General features: G+C 43.6%; 1 protein-coding gene and 1 pseudogene across 1 annotated transcript in view; both read left to right on the forward strand.

Annotated features, from left to right (window-relative positions):
* NDUFS1 (NADH:ubiquinone oxidoreductase core subunit S1) overlaps nt 1-11,813 on the forward strand; it is a 32,589-nt gene extending 20,776 nt beyond the window's left edge. Inside the window, 12 exon segments of the mRNA XM_049773334.1 lie at nt 2,614-2,748; nt 4,206-4,355; nt 5,946-6,015; nt 6,017-6,058; nt 6,060-6,083; nt 6,085-6,106; nt 6,647-6,658; nt 6,661-6,792; nt 6,795-6,820; nt 8,565-8,699; nt 8,787-8,859; nt 11,498-11,813. Coding sequence (XP_049629291.1) covers nt 2,614-2,748; nt 4,206-4,355; nt 5,946-6,015; nt 6,017-6,058; nt 6,060-6,083; nt 6,085-6,106; nt 6,647-6,658; nt 6,661-6,792; nt 6,795-6,820; nt 8,565-8,699; nt 8,787-8,859; nt 11,498-11,589 — 913 coding nt within the window. The 3' untranslated portion in view covers nt 11,590-11,813.
* On the forward strand, nt 5,330-5,534 carry LOC126010353 (uncharacterized; annotated as a pseudogene).
* Nucleotides 11,814-13,005: the final 1,192 nt, after the last annotated feature.

The following is a 13,005-nucleotide window of genomic DNA, read 5'->3' on the forward strand; positions in this document are numbered from 1 at the left end:
TTATTTTGTCTTTGTTTTCGTTTTTTTGGGTCACACCCAGCGGCAACTCGGGTTACTCCTGACAGACATGGGGACCCATATGGGATGCCGGGATTCGAACCAAATCAGCGGCGTGCAAGGCAAATACTCTACCACTGTGCTATGTCCTCCGCCCCCTCTTTGTGTGGGTTGTCTAAAAAGCCAACATTCTTCTTCAATAGTAAAATGTTTTTATTGGCAAGGTTTGGGGGTGGGATTGGATCATATTTGGTGATGCTCAGGAGCAACTTCTTACTGTATTTTAGTGCTCACTCCTGGCAAGTGCTCAGGGAAGTTCCCATCTGTGGTTCATGAATGGACTAGAGCAGACTACATGCAAGACAAATCTTAATCTCTGAATATGTCTCTCAACCTAGATATATTAGTTACTGCAGTATTATATGCCTGAATCACTGCTTATTTTCCAATTTTTTTTTTAGTTTATTTTGTGATAATTTTTTCCTTCCCAGCTGTTCATTGTGGAGTCTCAACTCACATGAATCCTCTCTTTGATACTTTTGTGAATAAATAGCACACACAAGTTATTTTGTCGCATCCCTGTTCTCTTTCTTAGAGATAAATGAATAACAGATTGACTATATCTTTCTTCTAAAGTAGAATATTGCTAAGTGGGAGGGGGGGGAGTTAGTTATAGCTAAAAACCAACTCTGTCAGACAAGTCAGAATATATAGTCATTTATAACTGCATTTATTTATTTATTTATTTATTTATTTATTTATTTATTTATTTTTTGTTTTTTTGGGGGGGCCCACACACGTTTGGTGCTCAGGGGGTTATTCCTGGCTAAGCGCTCTCAGAAATTGCCCCTGGCATGGGGAGACCATATGGGACACCGGGGGATCGAACCGTGGTCCTTCCTTGGCTAGCGCTTGCAAGGCAGACTCCTTACCTCTAGCACCACATCTCCTGCACCTATAACTAACTGCATTTATAACTATTTGGAGAAACTTGATCCGTATTTCTCTGTTTTCGAAATGAATAGTAATGAATATTTAAATTTCATAAACTTATTTTTCTTGAGGGGGCCAGGTTTAGAGTCATACCTGCCCATGCTCTGGGCTACGCTGGCTTTCACCAGCCAAATGAGGGTTGGCACTTGTTAGCAAGAGCATTAACCTATATTAATTTGCTAAATGCTGCCGTATTATGTAAAAATCAAGTATTATACACTATTTTTTTTCCCCACACCTGGTGATGCTCAGGGGTTATTCCTGACTATGCGCTCAGAAGTTGCTCCTGGCTTGGGGGGACATAAGGGATGCCAGGGATCTAACTGAGGTCTGTCCTGGGTCAGCTGAGTGCAAGGCAAACGTTCTACCGCTTGCGCTATCGCTCTGGCCCCAGACAATCATACACTCTTTTTTGTTTTTTTTGTTTTGTTTTGTTTGTTTTGGTTTTTGGGTCACACCCGGCAGTGCTCAAGGGCTACTCCTGGCAGGCTCGGGGGATCATATGGAATGCCAGGATTCGAACTACCATCCTTCTGCTGTGCTATCTCTCCGGCCCCCACAATCATATACACTCTTAAGTTTAATGTTGTTTTGTAGTTGGCATTCTTACAACTTTTTTTTCTCCCGTTTTTTGGGGGTCACCACCCGGTGGTGCTCAGGGGTTACTCCTGGCTCTGTGCTCAGAAGTCACACCTGGCAGGCATAGGGGACCATATGGGATGTTGGGATTCGAACCACCATTTGTCCTGGATCGACTGCATGCAAGACAAACTCCTTACTGCTGTGCTCTTTGGCCCCCACATTCTTTGTTTTTTTTTTGTTTTTTGTTTTGTTTTATTTTTTGTTTTTTTGGGCCACACTGGCAATGCTCAGGGGTTATTCCTGGCTCTGCGTCTCAGAAATCGCCCCAGCAGGCTCGGGGGACCATATGGGATGCTGGTATTTGAACCAGCGACCTTCCACATGCAAGGGCAAATACCTTATCGCTGTGCTATCTCTCAGGCCTGTTTGTTTTGGTTTTCTTTTTGTTTTGTTTATGAAATGTGCTGGAAGATTTTTTTTGGGGGGGCGTAACACCTGGCAGAGTTCAGGGGTTACTCCTGGCTCTGCGCTCAGAAATCGCCCCTGGCAGGCATGGGGGACCATATGGGATGCGGGGATTCGAACCAATGACCTTCGGTATGAAAGGCTTTAACTCCATGCTATCTCTCCGGTGGCCCCCGCATTCTTATAAAGTAACTTAAAAATTTTTATGTGTATATTTTTTAAACCGGTATATAATAAAACTATATCTATTGAAAGGTCTTAAATTATCCAAAGTATGCTCATCTTTTTTGTTTTGGAGCCACACCCGATAACACTAAGAAGTTACTACTGGCCCTGGCACTAGGAATCACTCCTGGCAGGGACCTTGTGGGATGCCAAGGGAGCCAAGGTGTATTGATTGCATACAAGGCAAATGTCCTCTTCACTGTGTTTTTGCTTCAGCCACTGTGCTCCTCTTTCTAACATCTATTTACATGTAGATTTAGTAGTTAGCTGTGAACTCGCCAAACGTGCTTGAGAAATAGGCGCAGGAATCTTTTGGGTTTGTAAGCCACACTGGTTTAACTTTCATTGCAGCTGGCTGCACAATGACCTGCAAGTGGCCCTCATAGGCAGCCCAGTGGATCTCACTTACAGATACGACCACCTGGGGGACTCCCCCACGGTTCTTCCAGGGACATTGCATCTGGCATGCCATCCCTTCAGTTCAAGGTCTTTCCTAGTTCCATTCATTGTCTCTGAACTCTTTGTTTTTCTGTGGTGATTTATAACCATGTGGGGTTTCTCTATCAAGCACAGCTTTGGGAAGAAAGATGGGGACATGGAATATGCCACAAGTGGTTGTAACACAGCTTTGGTGCCCGAGCCCCAGTCTGATGTTGTGCACCAGTGTCCCCTGAGAACTGTGTGTGGTGTGGGGAAACAACCCCCAGTTTATGGGGGAGGTCCAAAAAGGAAAACAAAGTAATCAAATCTGGGGCACTACCCAGCATTCCAGGCCCTTTCCATTATCTCAAAGGACTCCAGGCAACTTTAGTTTTCCCTTTTCCAGTGAGGAGTCATTTTTTATTTCCCCAGAGGCTTTTAACAAGCCTCTCTGGCTTGCATTTTCCTTGGGGATTCATCGTTGTGAAATAAATGCCCTGGTTAGCATCTGGCCTTATTCTTGTGCTGGCTCCAGAGTGAATGTCACTAAGGCAGGCCAGAGTGTGTGCTGTGCGTGTCTCGAGAGCTGGTTCTGTGTGTTTCTTTTCTCCAACCTACCTTTCAATTGCTCTTGAGTGTCCTCCCCCCCCCCCCACACACACAGGCATTGCATATGGTCCCCAAAACACCGCCAGATCTAAGTCCTGAGCAAAACTAAAGAATACTCAAAACCCAGAAAGATTGGGGGTGGTAGTGGCAGCGCAAAGCTTAAGGCATCTGCCTAGCGTGCACTACCCTAGGACAGACCTCGGTTCAATCCTTCGGCTTCCTATATAGTCCCCCAAGCCAAGAGTGATTTCTGAGCTCGTGGCCAGGAGTAACCCTGAGCGGCACTGGGTGTGGCCCTAAAACAAACAAACAAACAAACAAACAAAACAAACAGAAAAATTAGTAAGGAGGGCCCATAAAGTTTTGGGTATTTTTTTATTGTGATCCAGCAGTTATACCTTGCTTCTGTGGGCACAGTAGAAAGGACACACAGTAGACATGGTAAAGGGACAAAATCTCCTTACAGGTCGTTTTTCTTGGTACTTGATTATATACCTTGTGACTTTATCACTCAGTTCACTCCCAATGTTTACTTCTTTCTAGAACATGCTGGGGGGTATTTTGAATTTGTGGTGGGGGGGAGGGGAACACTCAGTGGTGCTCAGGGCTTACTTCTGACTCTGTCCTCAGAAATCATTCCTGGTAGGCTCAGGGGAATGACCATATGGGATGCAAGAGATTGAACCCAGGTTGGCCATATACCAGGCAAATACTCTACCTGCTGTGCTGTATTACTCTCGCCCCTAGAACATCTGTTTTGTCTGTCATTTGTGTGTCTATAACACCTGGTTTTGTGTCCATAAGTAACACCAAAGACCTAGAACTTGGGACAAAATATTCTGGCTACAGACATTTTTTTGGCTTATCTTGTATATTAATTGAAATCTTTTTAACAAATTCCATAGGTCCTAAAGGGATGCTAAAAAGCCGATGGTGATTCTGGGTAGTTCTGCTCTCCAGAGAAGTGATGGGCAGGCAATTCTGGCGGCTGTGTCCAGCCTTGCCAGAAGCTCGATAAGCAGTGGAGTAGCTGGTGACTGGGAAGGTTATGAATATACTCCACAGTGGGTTGGGTCATTGGTTCTTGATGTGATACAGTGCAAGGGCCTTTGGGTGTGAATGTGTTCCCTTATGCTTCACACTGTAATGTAGGTATTACTAGATTTCAGCTTAATTTCAGCAGCATTGTGTTTTGTAGTCGAAATCCCCAGCATTCCATGTGGTTTTCTGAGCCCGCCAGGAGTGATCCCTGAATGTCTCCAGGTGTGGCCCCAAACCACCACCACCACACCACTGAATGTTAATTAGGGGCAGGGGTGTAGTTCACTGGTAGAGTACAACTTTTGAGGTCTATACACAACATAATAATACTGAAAATGACATATTCCTGTGCTTTGGTTTTACAATTTGCAGTTGTCTAGCTTTCATGAAATGATACCGTGAAAGCTGTCACAAGAAACCATTGGAGGTTCAGCTTATTTCCTGATTTCATTTAGTAATGCAAGATGAGATTGGAAATTTAGAGAAATGAGCCAGAGCAGTAGCAGCACAGTGGGGAAGAACGGCTCTTGCCTCACATGCAGCTGACCTGAGTTCAGGCACTAGTATCCCATGTGGTCCCCCAAGCACCGCCAGGGAAGAGAAAAAAAAATCCCACAAATTGAAATTATCCTTTGTCTACACTTTGCAGATATTAACCACAGCCCCAGTAATTTTAATTACATAGTGTTATGATCATATTGTTTGTGCTTTAGTGATTTTTTGTTACTGTTTTTATCACTTGTTATTACCAAATAAGAATTTCCTACTATCTCCTGTGATTAAAAATTCTTTTTTCTGGGCCCAGAGAGATAGCATAGCGGGCGTTTGCCGTTGCAAGCAGCCGATCCAGGACCAAAGGTGGTTGGTTCGAATCCCGGTTGTCCCATATGGTCCCCCGTGCCTGCCAGGAGCTATTTCTGAGCAGACAGCCAGAGTAACCCCTGAGCTACCGCCGCGGGTGTGACCCAGAAAACCGAAAAAAAAAAAACTTTTTCTACTCGCTTCCTCGGCCTTTTGCTAAGATCATGTGTAGTAATCCTTATCAGTTTAAGTATATGATACGTCAGTATATCTGACCAACAGATATATTAAATGGATTTTTGGCACTAGGAAATGAAATAAGGAAGCTTGCTCTGTCCCATTCCACGTACGCACATATCGAGCCGTGATATTGCAATACCTACAGGAACGGTGTACGAAAAGAAATTTCTTTTTCTTGGGGCCGGGAACAATAGCATAGGCCTTAATGCGGCTGATCCAGGACGGAACTTGGTTCGATCCCCGGCGGTCCCATATGGTCGCCCATGCCAGGAGTGATTTCTGAGTGTGTAGCCAGAAGTAACTCCTGAGCGTCACAGATGTGACCCAAACCAAAAAAATATATATATATATATATATATATATAATATTTTTTTTTATTTTTCTTTCTGGAGCCAGAGTAGTAAGTAGCACAGTGAGTAGAGCATTTGTTAGGTACCCCCTCCAAAAAAAGAAAAAGGTGTGTAAAGAGGTCTCTGGCAGCGATGGACTGAAAATGAGATATTCTAGACTCATAATTTTTCTTATTATAGAAACACTTCCAATTCTGTTGAAAACTAGGTATTGTTTTATAGGGTTGCAAGCCAAGTAGCTGCTTTGGACCTTGGCTACAAACCTGGGTGTGAGGCGATCCGGCAGAACCCTACCCCAAGTGCTATTTCTGCTGGGAGCAGATGGGGGTTGCATTCACTCGGCAGGATTTGCCCAAGGATTATGTGTTTCATTATTTACCAAGGTAAGTTGAGCACACTGGGACTCCAAGACAAGAGCTGGGGCACTATCTAGTGCCCCAAGACTTTGGGTAGGTATAGTGGCAGCGTTTCAACGAAACTATCTCACACATCGCTCTGAAAAGCAGACCCTGGAGGGGCAGTGAAATACTAGTAGGGCCAAACTACTTGCCTTCGTGTTGACATGCCAGTTCAGTCCCTGGCACCGTATATGGTCCCTGAGTACTGCCAGCATGGTTAAAGACAATACTCATTCCACTATGGGAGCACTGATTTCCTGTGTATTTTTATCTATATATTTCAATATTTGTCCTTTTAAGATTTGTCTTATTTCTGTTGACTTTCCACCTCTGCCAATTTTAGGCCTGCCAAATTCAATAAGTGCATGTTTGCTGTTTCTACATTGAGTTACCCAGAGACATAGAGGTGACCTAGTGTACCACTAAGAGATGTGCAGTCCTCAGAGGGAACCTTAGGGGAGACCTGCTGTGTTCCTCACCTTTCACCGAACATATGTTCTTGATATCCCCCTCTCCCCCACGCAGGACATCATGGTGATGTGGAGCTCCCATCGCGGACGTTATCCTTCCTGGAGCTGCTTCCACTGAGAAATCGGCTACATACGTCAATACCGAAGGCCGAGCCAGAAAAACCCAAGTGGCCGTGACACCTCCGGGCCTGGCAAGGGAAGACTGAAAATTCTAAGAGCCCTCTCTGAGGTACTATCTCCTAGAGATGCAGAGCGTAAAAGGAATTTTAGGGATATTGTGCTTGATTGATGTTTTTTTTTCAGCATAAAGAAAAAGGCGAAGTTCTGAAATGGCAGAGACAGTACTTTTTTTTTGTTTGTTTTGGGGCCCATACCCAGTTGACGCTCTCACGGGGATGTACTCTCCTGGCTATGCACTCAGAAGTTACTCCTGGCTTGGTGGACCATATGGCACATCGGGGGCTGGAACTCATTCAAGCAGCCCTATTACTCCGGCCCCCGGCAGAGAGACCTTTGAATGATGTGTACAGGAAACAGGAATTGGGATTTTTGTTTTGTTTTGTTTTTGGGTCACACCCAGCAGCACTCGGGTTACTCTACACTCTAAGATTAGAAATTGCTCCTGGCAGGCTGGGGGACCATATTGGATGCTGGGATTAGAACCACCGTTCTTTCTGCATGCAAGGCAAACGCCTTACCTCCATGTTATCTCTCTGGCCCCAGGAATTTTATTTTTGACTAGTCTTTTACCCCAAAACATGTTTTTTTTTCTTGCTTTGCTGTAAAGTGAAGCATTGTGAGGTTTAAAGTAATTATGTTTGTCTGCTAGCTTGTATATTCTTAATAATAGGTTAGCAGAAACATTTAGGTATAGTATAGCATCATATTTTCTTTAGTCATTTAATTTCATAATCAGTCCTGTTTTCCCTAGTGCTTGAGTATTGACCCTAGTAGTGCTCTGTTGGCTGGTACCTGGGGCCCTTTTGCGTTCCAGCTAATCCTGTGTGTGGGTGTGTGCTGGGGTTTGAACCTAGGCTTCATGTATGAAAAGAAAGAATTTGAGGGAATTATTTCAGTGGAAAAATGACTAAAGAATGATAATAGCATCCAAACATGTAAATTTTTCAAATAGTGCTTCTGATATGAATTATCAATACTGTTTTGAAGGAATCCATCGTTTTGGGTGGCGGACTCCCCCCTCCTCTTCTCTCCTTTTTCCCTCCCTCTCCCTTCTGCTTTAGGGCTTTTGCCTGGCAGCATTCAAGAGATAATGTCAGCACAGCGGTAGGGCATTTGCTTTGCACGCAGCCTATCCAGGACAGGGTGGTTCAAGGTGGTTCCAATCTAGGCATCCCATATAGTCCCCTGTGCCTGCCAGAAGCAATTTCTTTCTTTCTTTCTTTCTTTTTTTTGCTTTTTGGGCCATACCTGGTGATGGGTAACATACCCAGTGATGTTTAGGGTTTATTCCTGACTCAGCATTCAAGAATCACTCATGGGGGCTGGAATGGTAGTGCCTTGTGCGTGCTAGCCTAGGACGGACTGCCGTTATCCGGCGTCCCATATGGTCCCCCACTTGAGTGGCGATTTCTGAGTGCATAGCCAGGAGTAACCCCTGAGTGTCACCGGGTTTGGCCAAAATATATATCACTCCTGGTGAATTCAGGGAACCATATTGGGTACCAGAGATTGAACCTGGGTCAAGTCAGCTCAAGGCAAGCACTCTACCACTGTACTATCTGGACAATGCTTTTTTTTTTTTCCTGCTGAACTACATCCTCAGCTACTGTTAATCTATTTCTAAAGATTTTTATGAATTAGACTTTGACAGTTCCATTCTGCACTTAATCATTTTATATATAAGCTAATGAATAATAGTAGCTTTTTAAAAATTGAATCACATTGCTTTGCCCAGAGTTTGAAATGTTTTGAGAACTAAAACTTGTCTAATTGCTGGTATTGATTTGTTGTAGATTGCAGGTCTAACTCTTCCGTATGATACTCTGGATCAAGTCAGAAACAGATTGGAAGAAGTTTCTCCTAATCTTGTGCGATACGATGATGTCGAAGGAGCTAATTATTTCCAGCAAGCAAATGAGCTCTCCAAGGTAAAAAAGAATTACCTGTTTGTCATTTTTACAGTGATGTATCCACTGAAAGAATAGCTACCTGTACTCTTGTCTCTTTTCTTGTAGCTTGTGAACCAGCAACTTCTTGCTGATCCCCTTGTCCCACCTCAGTTAACAATAAAAGACTTCTACATGACAGGTAAGTAATATTAGCGGGAAAGGTCTGAGGGAATAAAGATCATATAAAATCACTATTATGGGTCAGTTTGATGATAGTACTACGGGTAGGGTACTTTGCATGCGGCTGACCCAGGTTCAATTTCTGGCACCCTATATATAGTCCCCCAAGTCTGTCAGGAGTGATCCCGGAGCACAAAACCCTGAGTTTACCCTAAATACCACATGGTGAGGCCCAAAAACCAAAAAAATTTTGAACTTTTAAAAATTAAATTATGGGGCCGGAGAGATGGCATGGAGGTAAGGCGTTTACCTTTCATGCAGAAGGTCATCGGTTCGAATCCCGGCGTCCCATATGGTCCCCCGTGCCTGCCAGGAGCAGTTTCTGAGCACAGAGCCAGGAAAAACCCCTGAGCACAGCCGGGTGTGACCCAAAAATCACAAAAAAATAAATAAATAAATAAATAAATAAATTATAATTACATGTCAGATTAACACTAAGAATTTAGAGGGAATTATTCTCAGTGGAAAATGACTAAAGAATGATAATAGCATCCAAACATGTAAATTTTTCAAATAGTGCTTCTGATATGAATTATCAATACTGTTTTGAAGGAATCCATCGTTTTGGGTGGCAGACTCCCCCCTCCTCTTCTTCTCTCCTTTTTCCCTCCCTCCCCCCTCTGCTTTAGGGCTTTTGCCTGGCAGCATTCAAGAGATAATGTCAGCACAGTGGTAGGGCGTTTGCCTTGCACGCAGCCTATCCAGGACAGGGTGGTTCAAGGTGGTTCCAATCTAGGCATCCCATATAGTCTCCCCTGTGCCTGCCAGAAGCAATTCCTTCCTTCCTTCCTTCCTTCCTTCCTTCCTTCCTTCCTTCCTTCCTTCCTTCCTTCCTTCCTTCCTTCCTTTTTTTGCTTTTTGGGCCATACCTGGTGATGCTCAGGGGTTACTCCTGGCTATACACTCAGAAATCGCTCCTGGCTTTTGGGGGACCAAATTGGATGCTGGGATTGAACCCAGGCATCTCCAGGGCAGCTGTATGCAAGGCAAACGCCTACTGCTGTGCTACTGCTCTGGCCCTAGAAGTGATTTCTGACCACAGAGTCAGGAGTAACTCCTGAGCGCCGCCAGGTGTAACTGAAAAAAGAGATGATGCCCAATCTCAGGGAAAAAATTGTTTTGGCTTTGTTGAAGCTTGTGGTCCAGCCTACTTCTGACTTTTCTTAGAATTCTTAGGTATTTTGTAAGTTATATATTCTTTTTTTTTGGGAGGGGGGGGAGTGTTGGGTCACAATCAGCGAGTTACTCCTAGCTTTCTACTTAGAAATCACTCTTGGCAAGGTCGGGGGACCATATGGGATGCTGGGGATCAAACTGGTGTCTGTCCTGGGTTGGCCACATGCAAAGCAAACACCCTATTCACTGTGCTATTGCTCCAGCCCCCAAAGTTACTACATGCTAAGCCCTAAAGTACAAGGAAAAATCCTGTGATCCAACTACCCAGAAATAACTATATGTGAGTTGTCCTTTTCCCTACATATATTTATTGAAACAACAAATCTGGTCAGGGAAATAGTAAAGGAAGGAGGTGCTTGTCTTGGATGTGATTGACATGGCTTAGACCCCAGTACCTCATGATCTCCTAAACACCGCCAGGTGTAACTTATTAGAAAGCCCTAAACATAATCAAAATAAAGAGATTTTCCATTTACTTTTTTTAAAAAATGACTTTATTGAAATATTCACATAGCATAAAAATGGCTCATTCCACATGATTTTATGAAATTTAACTTACTTGGGGCTGAAGAGAGAGCATGGAGGCAGGGCTTTTGCCTTGCATGCTGAAGGACGGTGGTTCGAATTCTGGCATCCCATATGGTCTCCCGAGCCTGCCAGGAGCGATTTCTGAGCATAGAGCCAGGAGTAACCCCTGAGTGCTGCTGGGTGTGACCCAAAAACCAAAATGAATAAATAAATAAATAAATAAATAAATAAATAAATAAATAAATAAATACATAAAAATAAAGAAATTTAACTTACTTGCCAGTTTGTGTTGTTGTTTGGGTTGTATAGTTTTTGTTGTTTGGCTTGGGGCCATACATACTCAACTGGACTCAGGCTGTTATGCACGTAGATGACATGAGTTGGATGCCCTGAGTACCAACAGGTGTGCTCCTATTCATGGTGATGTGACTCACTCTACAGTATAGTACATGCCTTGCCTTTGTGAGGCCCTGGTTTGATGCCCTTTACTGTAAAAGAACGAAGGGAAGCAAATAAGGGACTTACCTTCTTAACCTCTTGGCTGAACTTATAATTGACATAAAATAGCATAGAATTTTATAGTGCATGTATTTGTTTCTGATTGTGTGCCAGCGAAGAAACTTTAATGTTATTTTATAAAGTTGTGTTGGGACCAGAGTGATAGCAGTAGGGCCTTTGCCTTGCACATAGCCGACCTGGGATGAGCCCAGTTTCAATCCCCAGCTTCTCATATGGTCCCTCGAGTCTGCCAGGAGCGATTTCTGAGTGCAGAGCCAGGAGTAACCCCTTAGCACTGTCAGATGTGGCCCCCAAACCTCAAAATAACAACAACAATAATAATAATGATGATAAAGTTGTATTATCAAAATGCATGTTTTCTTGCTATTTTGCAGATTCCATTAGCAGAGCCTCACAGACAATGGCCAAGTGTGTCAAAGCTGTTACCGAGGGTGCCCAGGCTGTAGAAGAGCCATCCATATGTTGAAACGTCTATTCGGGACCCAGTTTTGCTACATATAATTAATGGACAATTATGTAAAGTGATCACTCAGAGGTTTATCTCCTAAAAAATAATCTCAGTGATGTAATATTTAAAGTTCTACCATGCTTATTTGAAAATATTGCAGTTATCAAAGAACTTGGAGATTTCAAGCACGTGTATTGTGTGAGCATTGTTAGGTGTTTTAATAAATATGCATACTGATGCTCTTCAGTGGAAAATAATGGATAATCAAGACATCTACAAAGAAAAGTCACAATGAGAATTTTTGTTATTTAGATCTGTTATCTTTATAAAATGGATGTGCTAAGAGCTTACTGAGAATGCACTAAATTTACACCCCCAAGAGCATTAGGCCATTAATTTACTTGATTCCCATCTTCGTGGGCAGTTAAGTTTATGTCATACTGGGTATAAATAGGAGCTATACATTACATGTATATCAGCTGTCAGTCTTGAACAACTAGAATTCAGCATTTTATGTGTACTCTGGGTATCCTAGTTTGTTCTTTCCACTTTATGATAAAGTGTTTTATTTTAATAAGAAGTTGGGGCCAGGGGCTGGAGAGGTGGCGATAGAGGTAAGGCATCTGTCTGCCTTGCAAGTGTTGGCCTAGGATGGACTACGGTTCCATCCCCTGGTGTCCCGTATGGTTCCCCCTAAGCCAGGGGCGATTTCTGAGCACATAGCCAGGAGTAACCCCTGAGCCTCGCAAACAGGTGTGCCCCCCCCCCCAAACAAGAAGCTGGGGCCAGGGCCGAAGCAATAGCACAGTGGTAAGGCATTTGCCTTGCATGCAGCCAACCAGGACAGATCCAAGTTTGAATCCCGGCATCCCATATGACAGTCCCCTGAGCGATGTTGGGTTTGACCCAAAAACAAAAAGTTGGGGCCGAAGTGATAGCACAGCAGAGTGTTTGCCTTGCATGCAGCTGACCCAGAATCGATCCCCAGCATCCCATATGGTCCCCCAAGCTTGCTAGGAGTGATTTCTGAGTGCAGAGCCAGGAGTAACCCCTGAGCACCCCAGCACCCCCTGTCATGACCCTAAAATTAAAACGATAAGGAAGAAGTTGAAGCCCAGGATCCTACCTAAGTAGTTTGTCTAAGGCCAGATAGCAAGATTGTCAGACTCAAATCTAGTTCTCTCTTGACTCAGAAGTGGGGGTTTGAGAGGGTTGGAATATTTTACATTTAGAACTCAAACCCATTTTTGTGTTTAAGGAGAATGAAAAATGACTGGTAATCATGTAGACAATGCAAGTAAACATACAGGAAAAAAGGGCTTGTCTGTGTGATTTTTAGAAAGCCACTTCAATGCTCAGTTTCACAGCATAAAATTGCCTGAACATACTTCTTTCTCATACACCTCTGTCTGGTGCCCTTGAAATCTCAACCCG

Source organism: Suncus etruscus, chromosome 5 (genome assembly GCF_024139225.1).
Source record: "Suncus etruscus isolate mSunEtr1 chromosome 5, mSunEtr1.pri.cur, whole genome shotgun sequence".
In the NCBI taxonomy this organism is placed as follows: domain Eukaryota; kingdom Metazoa; phylum Chordata; class Mammalia; order Eulipotyphla; family Soricidae; genus Suncus; species Suncus etruscus.